General features: G+C 46.4%; 4 protein-coding genes across 4 annotated transcripts; 3 read left to right on the top strand and 1 right to left on the bottom strand.

Annotated features, from left to right (window-relative positions):
• Positions 44 to 1,115, top strand: LOC8077015. Its single transcript, XM_002439929.2, has one exon. The coding sequence runs from the start codon at positions 287 to 289 to the stop codon at positions 935 to 937; it is 651 nt and encodes a 216-aa protein (XP_002439974.1). The 5' UTR covers positions 44 to 286; the 3' UTR covers positions 938 to 1,115.
• LOC8077016 (7-deoxyloganetin glucosyltransferase) lies at positions 3,874 to 5,697 on the top strand. Its single transcript, XM_002439930.2, has one exon. The coding sequence runs from the start codon at positions 3,999 to 4,001 to the stop codon at positions 5,493 to 5,495; it is 1,497 nt and encodes a 498-aa protein (XP_002439975.1). The 5' UTR covers positions 3,874 to 3,998; the 3' UTR covers positions 5,496 to 5,697.
• Positions 12,003 to 16,333, top strand: LOC8077017. The gene is made up of 8 exons (XM_002439931.2): positions 12,003 to 12,417; positions 13,427 to 13,571; positions 13,648 to 13,798; positions 13,883 to 14,008; positions 14,095 to 14,175; positions 14,710 to 14,902; positions 14,995 to 15,265; positions 15,755 to 16,333. The coding sequence occupies exons 1-8, from the start codon at positions 12,223 to 12,225 to the stop codon at positions 15,961 to 15,963; spliced, it is 1,371 nt and encodes a 456-aa protein (XP_002439976.1). The 5' UTR covers positions 12,003 to 12,222; the 3' UTR covers positions 15,964 to 16,333.
• On the bottom strand, positions 17,336 to 18,530 carry LOC8077018 (protein LURP-one-related 8). Its single transcript, XM_002441233.2, has one exon. The coding sequence runs from the start codon at positions 18,401 to 18,403 to the stop codon at positions 17,729 to 17,731; it is 675 nt and encodes a 224-aa protein (XP_002441278.1). The 5' UTR covers positions 18,404 to 18,530; the 3' UTR covers positions 17,336 to 17,728.

Below are 19,281 nucleotides of genomic sequence, written 5' to 3' on the forward strand. Positions count from 1 at the left end.
GCGAGAAATAGTTCAAATTCAAATTGGATTCGGTAAAATCTCCTGCGTTCCAAAAAGTGGTGCTCTTCAAAACACACTCTCGCACGCTGTAAAACAGATCGAGCAGACATGGACCGATGTACAGCACACGTGTGTTACTGTCGCCAGTCTACTGTATGATTGTATCACTATCTAGTATCTACCCTGTGGTGTTAGCTCGAAGTACATAAGCAAGAACGCACTTCTGTGGGCGTGCCAGAGCTCGACAACGCCGGGTGCACGAGCGAGCCCGCCAAGCCGGCCAACCATGTCCGAGTCCGGCGGCGTGCCGCCCGAGCGCGACAGCCCGCCCCAAGGCCCCAAAAAAACCCGCAGCCGCCGCCGGCGAGTCCTCCTCTGCCTCGCCTTCACCGTCCTCATCCTGCTGCTCCTCGCCGCGGCGGTCGCCATCGCGCTGCTCGCCGTCCTCCGCCCGCGGGACCCGGTCACGGAGCTGCTCTCGGTCAACGCCACGGGCGTGCTCCCGAACGTCGTCTCGCTGCCGACCTTCTCCGTCCAGCTCAACCTCACCTTCCTCCTCGCGGTCCGCGTCCGGAACCCGAACCCGGCCGCGTTCCGCCACGGCGCCGCCACCACGTCGCTCTACTACCGCGGCGCCGCCGTGGGCTACGGCGAGGTGCCGGCCGGGACCGTGCCGAGCCGGGGCGCGGCCACCGTCCGGATGAACATGACGGTGCAGGCCGACCGGGTCGTGGCGGCCGCCGGGATCGGGGGACTCATCGCCGACGTGCTCGCCGGCGAGATGGAGTACGAGGCGAGGACCGAGGTGCCGGGCACCGTCAAGCTCCTCGGCTTGGTGAAGCGCAGCGTGGAGGCAAGATCGGTGTGCCGCGTCGTCATCGGCGTCGCCGACGTCAGCGTTCGGCGCCAGGAGTGCGACAACGAAGCCAAGCTGTGAAGCGTCTTGCTTGATCTCGGCGATCATGCATATGGTGTGCGGTGCCGTGAGCACGTACCGTTCGTGAACTTGTACATGTACTATAACATACACGCGTGTATTGTCAATTTTTTTAGGGAGAATAATTGGGTGAATAGCAGTCTCTGTTCTCTATGGACCTCCACATGTTCTACTTTACTTGGTTTTTTCTTAAAAAAGCAAAGGTGTCCGCACAAATAGCTCGGATATATCTAGCTTTTTCGTTGTAAATTTAGAATTTTTCTGTCGAAAATATAATTTTTACAGTAATTAATATGTAGTTTTTTGTTAGACTGTGTTGATTCTTCCCTCTATACACCCTATTTTATCCATAGCCAAACTTTATGGGTCATATTAGTTGCTGGCATATTGCGCGTGGTTGTTCAATTAGGCTTTAAATTGTTGTCTTGCAATTTCTTCGATTTCTTTACGAGCGCTACTGGTTCGTGTGGATGTGAAGACCGCAGGGTGAGAAGTGTTCACACCTTTACTTTTACGAATCGAGTGAACATACACCAGAATGGATTTGGGACTGAAGATGGAGAACCTTTGGGTCCTCGCTGGGACTCTGGGAGGGGATCAAAACTCCGCTGGGAACGATTCTAGGGCGTTGTTTAGTTTCGAAAAGATTTCAGATTTCGGTACTGTAGCACTTTCGTTTGTTTGTGAGAAATATTATCCAATTATGGACTAACTAGGATCAAAAGATTCGTCTCGCGATTTCCAGCTAAACTATGTAATTAGTTTTTGATTTCGTCTATATTTAATGCTTCATGCATGTGCCGCAAAATTCGATGTGACGGGGAATCTTGAAAACTTTTTGCTTTTTGGGGTGAACTAAACAAGGCCTAGATTTGGCACTTGAAGTAACACCTTGTTTAGTTCACTCTGAAATCCAAAAAAATTTCAAAATTTCCCGTCACATTGAATCTTGCGGCACATGCATGAAGCATTAAATATAGACGAAAACAAAAATTAATTACACAGTTTGTCTGTAAATCACGAGACGAATCTTTTGATCCTAGTTAGTTTATGATTGGACAATATTTATCAAATAAAAACGAAAGTGTTACAGAAGCGAAATCCGTTTTCGGAAGTAAACAAGGCCTAAGTTGTGTGCCCAATATATGGTGACGAATTGTCTGTCGCACTTTTAGCGTGGCTTCGTTTTCGATGGGCATATGTAGCCCGACACAAAACATGTTGAATTCCAGGCTATTCTTTTCTTTTTCTAATTTATTAAGCACCGTAAAATCATTTTGTTTAATTTCTCTTGACTCAATTTTTCCAAACTCATGAATTTCAGTAATCTCAGCTATGACCATACAAAACATACAAATCGAAATTTGGAACACAGACCTACAAACATTAAGTACAGTGACCTTGGTTCGGTTGCTTCTACGAAGCAGGGGCGGAGCTTTACAGCCATTTGTATTGATAAAATAAAAATTAAAGAAAGTCTTATATCCTCGACTACCTATGGCTATGAGATGCAATGTCTCAGCTACAGCTGGGTGACCGTAAGGACAACCTTACCTGGTGTTGGATGCCGGATGAAAAGTATTCCTCTAGACTCTCCTCATGGCATTACACTCGGTTCACGGATGCCCTAGGATCTGGAAGACATGGGCTCCACTCAGTGTAAAGATCTTCCTATGGCTGCGCCATCAAAGGATGGCTCCGCCATCAAAGGACGACACTGGACTGCAGACAGTAGACGACGCCACGGGCTGCACACCGACAACCATTGCTACCTTTGCGACCAAGACCCTAAGACCATCGACCACATCGTCGCCTCCTGCTCGTTCTCGCGTCAGGTTTGGTGGACCGTTGTAGTGGCTCTCAAGGTCAACGCATCTCAGATAGGCGACGAGACTCTGCTTGCCTGGTGGGACCGGTGGTGGCGGAGATGGCACGGGGAACGACAAAGAGGAGCCGAGACCCTTTTCGCGCTAGTAGCTTGGGAGATCTGGAAAGAGTGAAACGCACGGTGCTTTTGTAGCGCCCCTCCACCATCAACCAGCTTCTATCCACCATCAAATACTACAGTGACCTTTGGGTTGACGCAGGGACTTGAAATCTAGGTTGTCTGATTCGTGAATAGTAGGCTTTCTACTCTTGTACATCTGTTCAGCGCTAAGGTGCGTCTGTAAAACCCTTTCCTATTTAATACAAAGATGCGCAAACTTTTTGCGTATTCAAGAAAAAAAGAAAGTCTTATATTTTTTAACAATCGGCCCAGCTGGATTTAGGCCCAAACTGGCAGACTCCGTCAGTACTGCTACGAAGAGGCCTTTGCCGATGTCATCAACCTCAATAGTCAATACGGTTTGGCGGCCGAAGCGCTCCGCCGCGAGTCCAAGATGCCCAACTGGGTTGGTTTGGCGACCCACGGCCGACCCAACTTCCAGCCCAGTTCGCACAGGAAGTGTCGTCGTCGGATCTTGTCCAACTCCAACACACTCTGATGAACTTCTTCGGTTTCTTTTTTTTTTACAGCCGTGTGCAGATCTGTTGGAACAAACTATGATTTGTTGCTCGAAAGTTGTCGGCCGATCGACGAACGCAGGGTGGCGCATGCAGGCTTTATTTTATTGTTCACTGTACTGTAGTATATATTATGGGCACGCACTGCCACCCTACAGCCGTGAACAGCGATGCAGCGCGATTCAAATCAATGTCTCATTCTCTCCGTTACCGATCGCAGTCGCGCATCGCGTCGATGGGAGGAATCAGCATCTAGTCTTGTTGGGCGCGAATTCGCGAATCGCCCAGGCAAAAAATAAGCAAATCGGAGCATGCCCATGTGCCCAAGCCACGCGCTCCATGCGCACGCGTCATGGTCTCCCGATTTCCGAGCGCACGGTGCGCTGCAACTGGCAACAAGCTGGCCGTGCTTGCTCTATAAATTATGGTCACGTAATCACGTTCCAAGCAACTGTCCACAGAACGAAGTCACATGCTACTGCTTTGCTCTGCTAGTAGAGCTTAGAAGTGCCAAGCCAGTCTTCCCCGAGGCGATCGAGCTCGAGGTCGATCGGTCATGGTGTCACTGACGACGGCGGCGGATCATGGGCAGCGGCCGCACGCCGTGTGCATGCCGTACCCGGCGCAGGGCCACGTGACGCCCATGCTGAAGCTCGCCAAGCTCCTCCACGCGCGTGGCTTCGAGGTCACCTTCGTCAACACCGAGTTCAACCACCGGCGCCTGCACCGCTCCCGCGGCGCGCTGGACCGCGTGCCCGGGTTCCGCTTCGACGCCATCCCGGACGGCCTCCCGCCGTCCGACGCCGACGCCACGCAGGACATCCCCGCGCTCAGCTACTCCACCATGACCACCTGCCTCCCGCACCTCCTCGCGCTGCTCGCCAGGGTCGACGCCGACGCCGCGTCCCCGCGAGTCACCTGCCTCGTCACGGACGCCGTCATGTCGTTCGGCTTCGACGCCGCCAGGGAGTTCGGCGTGCCCGTCGCCGCGCTCTGGACCGCCAGCACGTGCGGGTTCATGGGGTACCGGAACTACAGGAGCCTCGTCGACTCGGGCCTCGTGCCGTTCAAGACCGCCGCGGACCTCGAGGACGGCGTCGAGGGAGGTCACCTCGCCACCGTGGTGACCGGCGCGCGCGGCATGTGCGACGGCGTGCAGCTGCGCGACTTCCCCAGCTTCATCCGCACCACGGACCGCGCCGACATCATGCTCAACTTCCTCATGCGCGAGGCCGAGCGGCTGTCGCTCCCCGACGGCGTCATCGTCAACACCTTCGAGGACCTCGAGGGCGCCTCGCTGGACGCCATGCGCGCGATCCTCCCGACGGTGTACCCCGTCGGCCCGCTCCTCCTCCGCGAGCGCCTGGAGATCCCCGCCGGCAGCCCGCTCGCGGGGCTCGGCTCCAACCTCTGGAAGGAGCAGGAGGGGCTCCCGGAGTGGCTCGCCGGCCGCGCGCCGCGGTCCGTGGTGTACGTGAACTACGGCAGCATCACGGTGATGACCAACTCGCAGCTGCTCGAGTTCGCCTGGGGCCTGGCCAACAGCGGGTACCCGTTCGTGTGGAACATCCGGCCGGACCTCGTGAAGGGCGACTCCGCCGTGCTGCCGCCGGAGTTCACGTCCGCCGTCGAGGGCCGCGCGCTGCTGACCACGTGGTGCCCGCAGGAGGCGGTGCTCCCGCACGAGGCGGTCGGGGTGTTCCTGACTCACTCCGGCTGGAACTCGACACTGGAGAGCCTCTGCGCCGGGGTGCCCATGCTCAGCTGGCCCTTCTTTGCGGAGCAGCAGACTAACTGCCGGTACAAGCGGACGGAGTGGGGCGTCGGGATGGAGATCGGCGGGGAGGTGCGGCGCGACGAGGTGTCGGCCATCTTAAAGGAGGCCATGGACGGGGAGAAGGGGCGAGAGATGCGCCGGCGCGCGGAGGAGTGGAAGGAGAAGGCCGTGAAGGTGACGCTGCCGGGTGGGCCTGCGCAGACCAACCTTGAAAGGGTCATCGACGAGGTGCTGCTCTCCAAGATGAAGGGACAGAAACAGACTGCCAACGTCTGATTGTGGGCGTACATATCTTGTTTGAGACTTGGCGAGCATATTTCATCATGCATTTTCCCCCTCATTTTGTTCTGCTCTGTGATAGTACGTGTGTGAGCTTTGAGCAATTAATCACTATCTCAACATTCAGCTCTCAAGCCTGAAACCCCAGCTCTCCACTGATGAAAGGCTGTAAACATTTTCGCATAGCCTATTTTTTTCAGTTTTCAGTGTGTGGTGGTGCGAAAAATTGGCAACGTTGGGCCATGGCTAGGATCCATAATTACATATTCATCACTTGGAGAACAACGACTCTCTCTCTCTCTCTCAACAATCATCATGAAAATATCTGTATTATCAATACACACAAAGATAGGAATCATATCAGAGGGGGTGAAAGCTTTGTAACACTCCTTAGCTACAAACCTAAATACATCTCTCTTACTACCGGAACATATTGTTGTGTAATCACTGAAATCAATGTGGACTAGAAAAACTTAACTCCGATTGACCCCAACCTTTAGCAGAACAAATTAGATAAAATTGTTGAAGTAATCCCACTAGAATCACGTCATTGGGAGTGATTCCCATCATGCAAAAAATATTTATCTAGAAAAATACAGTATTACCTTTTTTTTTATATACAAAAAAAACTTATTTGCACTTTACCTAAAATAACAGTTGATAGTTAGGCCCTGTTTAGTTCCACTTGCTAAATTTTAGCTAACTAAAGTTATTTTAGCTACTCTTAGATGACTAGTGGGACTAAATTATTCTAGCTCTTTTTAGATAATGTGTTTGGAACTTTAGCTACTAAAGTGACTAAAATTTAGTTGACTAAAATTTAGCAAGGGGAACCAACGGAGCCTTAATAGGTGAGATATTTATTTACTTCTTCTGTAAAGTAGAATAAATAAGAAAAGTTTAGATGTAAAAATCTTCTTTAATTTATAGATCTAATTGATGCATGTATAATCTATTAGCAGTAATAAATCTTTTTATTTTGCAACTTTGGATGCAATATATTTTAACTAGCGTGTTGGCTTTTTGTGCATGTATCACATCTGTTTTCGCCAGTGTCGTGTTAAGCTCACGACTTTTTTAAGTTCGATGAAGGTAACGTGTACCTGTAGCTAATAACCTGTTAAGTTTAGGCAGCGATTTTTTTCCATTCATGTGCATGTTCTTTTTTCAAACCTGCGTTAGTTGCCAATCTTTTTCGTCCATCTAAAACATATGTTTTTCAATTGTGTATATACATGTTATAGCTCTTAGCTAATGTTGTACTCTCTCTATCCCAAATTATAAGTCCTTCTAAAAATCATGGAGAGTCAAAAAATTTCAAATTTCACCAAAATTATATAAAGAACTATAAAGATTTATGACATAAAATAGATATACTATGAAAATATAATCAATGAAGAGTATAATAATATTTAGTTGAAATCATAAATGTTGTTATCTTATATCATATAAATTTGATCAAACTTGAGATGCTTTGACTCTCTAAGATCTTGGAATGATTTATAATTTGATACGGAAGGAGTAGTAGACTATAATTTGGTAACATGTCATGCACATGTAACAGGCCGCAATTTATATGTTAGCTAATTTGTCATGGAACATGTATATCACGAAGAGAAAAGGAGGGAGGAAGAAAAAAGAGTTAGGTGGCAAAATACCATATTTCAATATATAATAAAAAGTTCTCTCTCCTCTCGAGCCGGAAATGACCATTTTAGACGTCTTTATTAATATTTTTCACAACTCAGAGTGTCCAGACAATTAGCATGTTTTCCTCGAAATAATACTATGAGATGAGATATGTCCAACATTTAGGCCTTGTTTAATTGGGAAAAGTTTTTAGATTTTGATACTGTAGCACTTTCGTTTTTATTTGACAACATTGTCTAATCATAGAGTAACTATGCTTAAAAGATCTGTCTCGTGATTTACAGACAAATTATGTAATTAGTTTTTGTTTTTATTTGTATTTAATGCTCCATGCGTATGCTACAAGATTCTATGTGACAATAAATCTTGAAATTTTTTTGGTTTTTGGGATGAACTAAATGAGGCCTCAGTCACCTGAATCCATAAAGCTGGCTGGTCATTCCAAATCCACAGTTCAAATTTTCTCTTTAGCCTTTGTTTAGGCAGTTCATCCCAAAAACTAAATGTTTTTAAGACTCTCCGTTACATCGAATCTTGCAGCACATGCATGAAGTACTAAATATAGATAAAAATAAAAATTAATTACACAGTTTATCTGTAAATCGTGAGATGAATATTTTAAGCCTAGTTACTCTATGATTGGACAATATTTGTCAAATAAAAACGAAAGTGCTACAATCCCGAAAACTAAAAAGTTTTTGGAACTAAGCAAGGCCTTAGTTCCCTTTTTTTTGTTTCGGGGCACTGTAGCACTTTCATTTTTATTTAGCAATTATTATCCAATTATGGACTAACCAGGCTCAAAAGATTCATCTCACGATTTTACGGGCAAACTGTGCAATTAGTTTTTGTTTTCGTCTATATTTAATGCTCCATGTATACGCAGCAAGATTCGATGTGACCGAGAATCTTGAAAAGTTTTTTGTTTTGGGGGTGAACTGAACAAGGCCTTAGTTCAAAAAAATTTCAAGATTCTTCGTCACATCGGATGTCATGACACGTGCATGAAGCATTAAATATAAATAAATAAAATAACTAATTGTACAGTTATATGTAATTTGCGAGACGAATCTTTTGAGTCTAGTTAGTCCATGGTTGAACAATAAACAAAATTGCTACAGTAGCCAAAACTAAAAACTTTTGCCAACTAAATAAGGCCTTAGAAAGCCTAAGACTCGTTTGGGAGGGCTCCAACCGGCTCCGGCCCCGACACTGTAGATGTACCATAGCACGCATGAGTCGGAGTCGGAGAATGTAACATCCTAAAAATTCACATTCAAAAAAATTACTCGCATTAAAAATTATTTTTAAAATATATTTTATAAACTATAAAATAATTTAAGCTCTATAGTATCTCCATCTAATCCATCTATATTTTTCGCGCACAAATAACAGCGAGTACCAGTAAGCCTACATGCAAGAAAACATAGCAGTGCACCTACACGAATATATATCTCATGCATGCATGCAGGACGAGCATGCACCGTCCATTTGCATGCACCTGCATGCAAGGACACGGTGATTAGGCACCGTCCATTTGCATGCATCGTGCATGCAAATTAGGCACCGACCATACGCTACAGTAGCATTTTAATGGCAACGAGCTGAGCACTCTGGCCTATAAAAAGGCACTCTCGGGTGCTCACTCTCACCACCCGAGAAGCACGTTCGCTCACTCGCTCTCACTTCGTGTATACCATATACGGCCATACGCACAAGCCGAGCTCGACTGTCGTCGCAAGACGAGGTGAGCAGCTCATGAGCATCTCCTTGCTCTTCTCTGTCTTTCTGTAGTATTTTTTTCTATATTTCTCCTTGTATTTGTCTGTACCGATTCACTGCCAAGGACTCCACGAATAGAACCATGACATACAGAAGAGCTCTAATGACCCCTGCTAATTTCTCTCTAACCATGCATGCGTGGGCCATAAGCATTAACTCTAAATAGTACATGCATGCATGCACTACCAGTCAAGCAAATGCCCACGTGAAGCATCCATTTCTTAATCACCGTTAGCCTTTTTCGCATGATTAAATTCCGGTCATTTCACAAATACCACATGCTAACTCTGATTTTAATAATTCTTTTTCCTAAATTCATCTAAAATCTTGATCTACCTCTTATATTAATTTCATGATTTTTGGAGCTCATTTGAATTTATGTGATTATTTATCTGTGCTTGTTGTCTGTGTCGTTCGTCGCGTATTTTAGTTGACGGAGTGAACGAGCCGGAAAACGAGAACGTTGGAGACGAGTACCGCGAGTTTAACGCCGAGGACCCGGACTGTCAGCAGGAGTTTGCCGAGGACGCCGACGGAGGCAAGTCCAACCGATCCCCTTTGATGCATATTGATCCTATTTTTAAACACAACCCGTAGAAGCCGTTTTAAATATTGCATGTACGATATATGTACGAAGTATTTTTGCTGCTTAGTTAAAACCTGTTGAATAGCCATCCTTGAATTGATATTATCCGGTAATTGTCTTGTTCGAACCTAGGAACAAATAATATGCTATGACAGAAATATTATTATTTAGTATGCTTAGGACTTGTTACTCATTCTGGATACTCATCGCTATATTTTCCAAATATAATGATTTTAAAAGTAAAAGGTGTGAGTGGTGAAAATAAATTGTGGGTATTGTGAAAGGGTTAATGAACAAGTTATAAATGTGATTACTATGGAGATGGGGCGGATGGGATCTCTTTTGGGATGTCCTAGTGTTGTGGCTTATAATTTGCGGGGTTAAGCGTGAAGATATCCGCCTTGTCTCGATTAAGGACTGAGTTGATGATTCATCTTGCCTAACTCATTTATCGTACAACCACTCGCCTTGCATGGGAAAGGCTTAGTCTAAATCCCTCTAGTTAGTATTGGCAATCACCTGGAGGCAGGTGTGCAACGGGACACTAAGAGATGTATGTGAAATGGTGAAAATATATGAAATATAAAGAGCTCTGTGAATTATTGTGGTATCATGAGATGTGGCCTTAGTGTTCCCGTGGTGAGCGCCATTACTTAGCTATGGAGGGTAATGACTTTGATGGATCTGTGCTTGCACGACGGTGTAAGTTATGGTATCCTACTTGTGGGAAAAGTGTACAACCTCTGCAGAGTGTAAATCTATCTGGATAGCCGTGTCCGCGGTCTCGCACGGGTTATGGTTTGGTTTCAACAACTAGATGGGTTGGGATGAGTGAAAGCATGTGAGAGAGTGTGATTTTAGAAATAAATGGTTGACTGCCATTGTGTTGTGGGAACAAGGGTTCAACAACACTTAAAATTGTGATCAGATCCCCATTTTCAGAAATACTATCATATATGGAAAAAGAGGTCTTTTACAACAGTATTTGTGAAATGAAACCTTGCATGTGTAAAAAGATAGCTTTATGCAAATGAAACTAAGCCTCATCCTTGATTTATCCATATGCATATATATTGTTATCCCCTTCCGTAAGGTAAGGTTGGATTTGCTGAGTACTTTGTACTCACCCTTGCTTTATTAAACAGAGGAAGATCCGGACTTCGATCCCGAAGTGGCGTTCGAGTAAGGTCGTGTCTGCACCCAACTAAGCCTGTGGCATTGGGACTCGTCAGATGTTCGGTTGTTATATCGTTTGTTTCTGGGTCCTTTGGACCTATGTTGTATTTTGGTGTCTTATTATTATAGCGTGCCTTCATTGTCCACGCTTATCGAGACTACTGCGCTGTGGGGGTATAAACCCCTATACCCTTACGGCTAGACTTGGGCCAGGAGACTTGGCCCATTACGAGACAAGTTCAAAGTTTGATCCGACAGCTTGGAGTTTCGCGCAAGGGAACAAGCCGTGAAGATCAAGGAGGATTCTAGTCGGTTAGAATAGGAATTGATATCGAACTATCTATGGCAATTGTAACCGACTAGGATTAGTTTCTAGATCTGTAACCTTGCCCTCCGGACTATATAAGGAGGGGCAAGGGACCCCCCTAGGGGGCGATTATTCTCTCAACACAATCCAATACAACCAGACGTAGGACGTAGGTATTACGCCAACTCGGCGGCCGAACCTGGATAAAAAGCTTGTCCGTGTCTTGCGTCACCATCGAGTTCGTAGTTTGCGCACCGTCTACCGATAAACTACTACCGTGGGTATACCCCAAGGTAGACTGCCGACTAGCTTTCGTCGACATGCGCTGAAACTTATCTGATGTAATAAATGTGTTACTAGCCTCCTGGGACTAGTATTGTATCACATTTGAGTTCCTGGTTTACCAGGGGCGCTTGAGAGAAGCTCGATTTTCTCGGTTCGGGTGCTCCTCTTCTGTCAGTGAGAGAAGCTTGTTCGCTGATTTAAAAAGTTATGATTGAAAATACTATTAGCTAATTTATTATGAGAGAACAAAATACTGTTGGTTGGTAGAAAAAAAAAATACAATGCTGCTGTTAAGGAGCCAGAGCCGGCCTAGCTCTCCTCCCTCCAAGGCCTTTTGGAGCGACGAAACCATGCGCTCCATTCAAATTTCGAATTGAAACCAAAACCTTCCAAAAATAGAACGCTCCACGCCGAGCGCTAGTCGAGCTCCCAGCCACATCACCTGGGACGAAAATGAAATCACATCTCGTATAACACCAACGCAGTCCGTGGCTACCCATTTGACTGATATGTGGACCCAGTATATCGGGGCCTACTTGTCAGCGAAATCTTTCAGTAGGAGGCTAGGTCGCGTTCGCTCGGACACGACCCGAAAATTTCAAACGGCGTAGCCAACTCTTCGATCCCGCCCGCGCACCCCGCCACTCACTGACTTTGTGTCCCCACATGTCAGAGATTACCACGGCGCGTCATCTTTAACACCTGTCCATTTCCCTTCATCCATCTCCGTATCCCTGTTTCTCTCTCTCTCTCTTCTCCCCCCAATCTCCGAGCCGGAGCTCGAGCTCCCAAACCCTAGGCCTCAGCCGGGGAGCCATCTCCGCCACGCCAGCGATGCCTCTCGCCGCAGCGGCTTGACGGGGCGTGCCCCATCCCAAACCTACCTCTCGGCGGAGAGCGCGGCGTAGTTGCTGTAGGAGGCCCGGCGTGGGTGAGAAATGGAGCCGAGGCGGATCTCGGCGAGCCCGCGCCCGTGCAGCGGGCGGCGGGTTGTGGCGGCCAGGAAGAGGCCGAGGCAGGAGGCGGTGGTGAGCAGCGTGCGGAAGCTGCAGCGCCGGGAGATCAGCTCCCGCCGCGACCGCGCCTTCGCCATGAGCGCCGCGCAGGAGCGCTTCCGCAACATACAGCTGCAGGTTTGCCCCTAGCCCCGTTACCACTATGTCAATCGTCAGTAAGTTATATCCTTTTCGTATGCCCCCCGTGTCGTGGTTAGCTGCCAGTTCTTGGCGTGAGGAATTACGGGTCGGGGGTGCTCACTGGCCTAGTTTAGACTTTAGAGCGAGCCAGCCGATTTACTTGAGATCTGTTTAGCATGCTTTTGAACCCTTTGTTGGTAGATGCGACTGGAGTTCAGTGCTGAGCGGTGTGCCTGATGAGAGGTAAAGATTGTCTGATATGTGTTGTGCGGCTTATATAGCAATGCTTGTTTAAGGAGTCGCCAAATTTAATCATCAGCTATGCGACTGTGTGTGTGTCAAAACCCTCTTTGCCTTTGCACTGGTCTGCTTAGGCATTTGTACAGTCCGGCACACTTTTTTATTTTATTTTATTTTATTTTATTTTATTTTATTTTATTTTATTTGGGGGTCATATTGATATTTTATCGGTCAAGGGAAAAGAGGGCATTGTGCGCTGAAATGCTGATGTTTGAGATTGTCCAGACCTGAAAATGTAGGATTGTTTGAATCTGCTTATTCCCTATAGGTTGTAGCAAATGCCAGTTACAATTCTCTGCTGTAGTCTCTATGCAGCCAAGTTGGGTTGGTGCTACACATGCTGGAATCAGCTGCTGACAAAGTAACTGACTGTCACCTCTGTGCCACTTGATGTCTTTGTTCTGTAGTATGAATTTGTCAATCTTATCTTGTATTTCTGATTATGAATTTAGTACTTATTCTGCACTCAAAGAAGAGCAAGGATGCCTCTCTAGTTTGAATAACTAGGTTTGTGTTGTCATTGGCACTCCAATGCTCAAACACAATCACTCTGCCAGGAAACCACCTTATTATAGCTGTCAACCTTCGCAATATCTGTTCTTTTGTCACTGTATGCAGCAATAGATTTATCTCAAGTTCTCTGTTTGGTAACACCGATTGACTGCACTTTAAGTTTCTGATAAATCATCTTTGCTGTCACTTTTAGGAAGAGTTTGACACTCACGATCCAAAGGAGAACACTTCGTTACTCCCTTACTTGAGGAAAAGGTCAAAAATCATTGAGATAGTTGCAGCGCGTGATATAGTCTTTGCCTTATCACAGTCAGGAGTATGTGCTGCTTTTAGTAGAGGTATGGTATTCCTGCCTTCTTGCAATCCATTTCTGTTTCCTCTGGCTGGCCTGAGATTCTCTTTTTATATTTCCAGAGACAAATCAGAGAATATGCTTTCTAAATGGAAGTCCAGATGAAGTTATCCGCAGTTTATTTTACAACAAGAATAATGATTCACTCATTACTGTGTCAGTATATGGTTCAGAAAACTTCAGTGCTCTGCGATGCAGAACAACTCGAATAGAGTATGCTTGTGGTTCCATATGCTTTATCAGCGCAATTGTTTTTTTTGTTATGTCATCTTAAGATTTTTCCTCCAACAATTCAAGGTACATTCGGCGAGGACAGCCAGATGCTGGTTTCCCTCTTTTTGAGTCTGAGTCATTGAAATGGCCTGGATTTGTAGAGTTTGATGATGTCAATGGGAAGGTTTTGACTTACTCTGCTCAAGACAGGTATGCTGAGTCACAGACTTTGGTAATGGTTAAAAGAAACTGAGTCTTCTGTGAATCTGCTCTGATGCCATCTCATCAATAAACAGCACTTACAAGGTGTTTGATTTGAAAAACTACACACTACTGTATTCGGTGTCTGATAAGAATGTTCAAGAAATAAAGATCAGGTGATTTGATATTTCCTTCTTCCTGTGTTCCCTTTTCCTGTGTGTTATTGTATCTCATACTCTTTATGCTTCTTTCGACTTTGATGTGCGGTAAAATTGATCAGCTATCATTTTAATGTCTTTTGTATCAGAAGTCATAACAGCAGCGGGTTTGGCATTTAGGGGGTGTTTGGATCCTGGGGCTAAAAATTAGCCCATCTTGTGATAATGGGCTAAACAGGGGCTAATGAGAGCTAATGGGCCTGGGGCCCCACTAGTTCTTATTAGCCCATGTTCAGCCCTCCTATTTGGCACCCAAAACCCAGAGCTAATAGCCCATGTGATCCAAAACCCCCTTAGACATCTTTAAAATGACAGAATCATTCAAATATAGGAATATATTTCTAGCGCATGGACTCTGGGCAATAGTAGTTCTTACAGCAGATCCTGTCTGTATACTTTCAGATTAAAGTATTTTATTTGATTCTGTAGCTGGCCGTACATATTTGCAATTTGCATTTGTCCAATGTCTAATGATCTGTTTTCTTGTCACAGCCCTGGGATAATGCTATTGATTTATACAAGAACAAGCAGCTCGGTTCCTCTGAAGATTCTTTCCATTGAGGATGGTACAGTCTTGAAGTCCTTCAGCCACCTTCTCCATCGTAACAAGAAGGTAGATTTCATTGAACAGTTCAATGAAAAGCTTCTGGTCAAACAGGAAGGAGAGAATCTTCAAATTCTTGATGTAAGCCTTATACCTAAATGCAATCAAACAAAGTTTTTTTGTTTCGTCATTGGGGTTTTGACTGTGAACTCACTTGTACCTAATATCTATAGGTAAGGAACTTCCAGTTGACAGAAGTGAGCAGAACTGAGTTTATGACTCCATCTGCCTTTATCTTTCTGTATGAGCTGCAACTGTTCCTGACATTCCGGAACCGATCAGTAGCAGTTTGGAACTTCCGAGGTGAACTGGTGACCTCATTTGAAGATCACCTGTTGTGGCACCCTGACTGCAACACAAACAACATATACATTACAAGTGATCAAGATCTCATTATTTCATACTGCAAAGCTGACTCAACTGATTCATCTTCAGAGGAAAATGGTGAGCATCTTTTTTTTTGGGTAATATATTGTTCATCTGCTCACGTATTTTTATTGCAGTGCCTGTTGCATTCTCTTGGTTATGTTCTTTTGATTTTCCCTTGTAATGTTCTTTCACTACCAGTACCAGCTATCTTGTTTCTTGTGCTTCTCAGATCAAACTACTTAACTAAAACTGATATTGACTGATCTCATAGCTCACGATGCATGTTTTGTTCTAAGCTGGAGTTTGTTCAGTTTGATGAATTGGCCAAGCATGTGCATGTTTTTCACTTCAGTGTGATGTACATAAAATGGCACACGCATGATATTCACTACTTTGAACTTTTTTAACTTATAAATATAGTGCCTAGTATTTGTCTGGGACTTCTTGTTTTTAAATATTGCATTTCATCCATCTTTTTAAGATAACGGATGAGCATGAAATTGCATGTCTCATGCTGATGCTTATAAATTTATTGAACACTAATATTTATTTCCTATAATGCAGCTGGCTCTATAAATATCAGCAGCATACTGACTGGCAAATGCTTGGCAAAAATAAACCCTGGAAATTCAAGCAAGCAAAAGAAAGCATGGAGGTTCCAGAATACAGTCTCGGAGGCCCTTGAGGACATTACAGCTCTGTACTATGACGAAGATCGTGATGAGATCTACACTGGCAACCGGCATGGCCTTGTCCATGTGTGGTCGAACTGAAAGCTGAAACTGTGGTGGCCTTCACCCACAGGCACGGTGATCTTCACCTGTATGTGTATTAACAGCTAGTACCTCACGTGGCGGGGGGCATGAAGAGGACCCCCAGCCACCAGGTACGTATGCGATGCTTCATTTTTGAGGCAATTCTTATTTATCTCAGCATGCCAAGAGCTCTCTAGATACATTCAGAAATCAGAACCCACCAGATTTGTTGTAGAATTGGCAACTGTGCGTTTTCGCTGTAGCATGTAGCTTTTGGGAGTGCCGATGATGTCCCTCCCTCAACTCGGCCACAGAGCGAGTTCAAGTGTAACGGATGTTCCTTGCAAGTAATGAAATTCATTCGTTGAGTTCTCATTTCGTTGAAAAATGCCATGAGTTATGTATGTTCAGAAATGTGGAATCCTATACTCTTGAGTGTCTTGGGCCTGGTTAGGGTGCTCACTGTCACTGGAGAGGATGCCGGTCCTTTGAAAAGTACTGTAATTCATAGTGCATGCCCAAGCACAACTCAATCTTGCATCTTGGATTCTTGCCTCGCGGCCAGCATTTAGATTGGTCTAAACTTTGGTTGACCAGAGAGGAGCAACAGGCGGGCCTGAGGTTCGTTTGCAACACGGGAGCTGGAGCTTTGGCTGGGCGTTTGCTAATGGAACTCGTGCGTTCCAAACGAACTCTGAAACTCCTTGAATCCTGTGGCCGGCCATCCACTAGGCCACACTACGCACGGGCACGGCTCCACCACCGCCCTCACGGCCGCCCCGCATGGCACGGTAGGACTTTCGGCGCTCGGGATTTCAACACGCACCACTAGCAAGCAGACTAGCTTAGCTTGGGGCAAGCAAAGACGAGAGTGATCAAGTGCTGAGCAGACCAGGTTTTGGCGCCTGGAAAAGGACCACGCCACCAACCATTTGTTTCGCGTGCCGGCGAGGCCGTTAGGATTTCGGTCCCGGGCAGGTAAGGATGGGGTGGCCCTCCAAATGAATATCCACAGTTCGTGTAATTAAATGAAAAAAATGAGAAAATGAATTATCTATTTAGTTCATTTAATTACACTAGAGAGAACCATAAGTATTTGGAGTACCGTCTCCATCCTTACGGCAGGGCAGTCCAGATGCTTGGCCTGGATCCACCGTGCAGTCTCAGTCTCGCCACTTCATCATGGTATATGTATGTATGTACAGGGGCTCATGAAGTGGGGGACAAACAAGCGTGACGCTCAAGCTCAAGCTCAAGCATGCCCCTCTTCTCCTTTATGTGTGGACTGAATTTGAACCGACAGAGCAACACTGCCCAAGTGATTTTTTGTTGGCATGCCAGTCTTTTCTTCTGAAAAAGAAACAGTTGATTTTTCGGATGCAATTCAGACTGCGCATGAGAAAAATGTATAGTGGGGAAAAAAGAGGAAAAAACAGAGAGAGACAGGGAATTGTCCTACTCTAACCTTTTTTTTTTGTTTTTTTTGAAGTATTTACACTTTGCTCCCTCTTTACAAGGTGCATGGTTTTACTGCCGGGTGCCGGGTAAAAAAAATATCAAAACCACACACGCCAAGAGGAGCTTCAATCCACGTTCACATTCTATGACCCCCAGTTAATCGGCTTTGATATCAAAGAGGAACGAAAAAAAAAAATGGCAGCCATGAGCTAGCAACTGCTGTGCTCCCGTGCCCAAACAATTTGGGGGCAAAATAAGGTGAAAAAAAAGCACCCATGCCAATAATGGATGAATGGCACGGCGGCGATATAGAGAGAGCACTGCACTAGGAGGACCAGCTCCTGAGCAGGGACGGCTTGCCGAACATCTGGTCGAGCGCGAGGACGACGGCCATGGCCAGCGACACCTCCATCCCGGGCTGCACCACCAGCCGGAACACGTCCGAGCCCACCACCGCCTCCTTGGGGCGCACCTCCGCCACGGCCCGCCGCCGCTCGTCGTACACCGTGCAGCGCCGCCGCAGGTACGAGCCCTCCACCTCGTACCCGCCGGCGCCGGTGGTTTTGGCGGCGGCTCCGCCGCCAGAGCACGCCGCGACGTGCGCCATGGACTTGGCGCCGCCGCCGAAGCCGCCGCGCATGTACTGCGGCGCCGCCCGCTTCACGGCGTAGAGCGGCGGCAGGCGCCGGGTCTCCTCGCCCGGGTACACCAGCCACTGGTCGGACCCGAGCCCGAGGCCGATCAGCTTCCTGCGGCGGAGGGTGAGCACGGGGCAGCCCGCGGCGTCCATGAGCACCACCTCCGCGCGGGAGTCGGACGCGTAGCTGTCCACGCGGTACACCAGGTCGCCGCGGGCGTCGAACACCGTGAAACCCCTGCCGTTGAACAGCAGCGACTTGCGCCACACCGTCAGAGTCACCGGCGCCGGCGCCGGCGCCACCGCCGGCGGCTGGCCGAGGGACGGCGGCACGGCGACGTTCGGGTGTACCTTCGCCGTCATGCTTAGATCAGGAAGATTTAAGAATGGTGGAGTGATGGGGAGGGAGGAAGTTAGCTCGCTTAGCTAAGCTAGAGGGAGGAGAGAAATTGCAGTTTATGATTGTGTCACGGCTTGAGGAAGAGGGTGGACGTGAGCAGTATATATACACACTCCATGGACAGGAATGCCCCTGGATAATTAGGTTGGGTTGGAAGGGTTATGTGGCAGATGGCTCTCACGTGTATTGGGGCAGGGGATGAGATTAATAACTATATATCCCCACCCTAATAATGCTCTGCCACTTTTATCTAAAAGTTTAAACTAATATGAAACTTTAGACAGTAGATACACATTTATACTCATGTAAACATGAATTTTGGCCAGGATGCACTCGGGGACTACAATCAGATAAAACGGTACAAGCATATCTTGTTTGCTTATAAATATGTGGTAATCACTAGTTTCTTGAGGTGTTTTTTAAAAAAGGTAGATGTTAGTTAGGTTTGTTGTGATGGAACATATTCACTTGAGTTTAAATCTTGATTCAGCATAGGTGCACATATTTACAATTCATTATTTTTTTCAGCGTTAACTAAGTTACAATGACTTTACCAAGTTTAAGATATGCCAACATAATGCATAAGGTCATAGACACAAGCCGAGACGGATCGGAGCTATGTTCAGAAGAGTGGGTATGGCCACACTCACATAAAAATAAAATAAAAAAGTGATTATAACTAAATTTTCATCATACTCGTACCTTCATGTCACAAATCCTTGCAACCATGAAACAAGCATACCCCTTTGGGTTTTCTCTAGCTTCGCTCCATGATGCAGCCATGCAGGTTATGCAAGTGAGCATTCGAGGGCGTGTGCATGTACGTAGAGTGTTTGGCTGT

Source organism: Sorghum bicolor, chromosome 9 (assembly GCF_000003195.3).
Source record: "Sorghum bicolor cultivar BTx623 chromosome 9, Sorghum_bicolor_NCBIv3, whole genome shotgun sequence".
NCBI lineage: Eukaryota > Viridiplantae > Streptophyta > Magnoliopsida > Poales > Poaceae > Sorghum > Sorghum bicolor.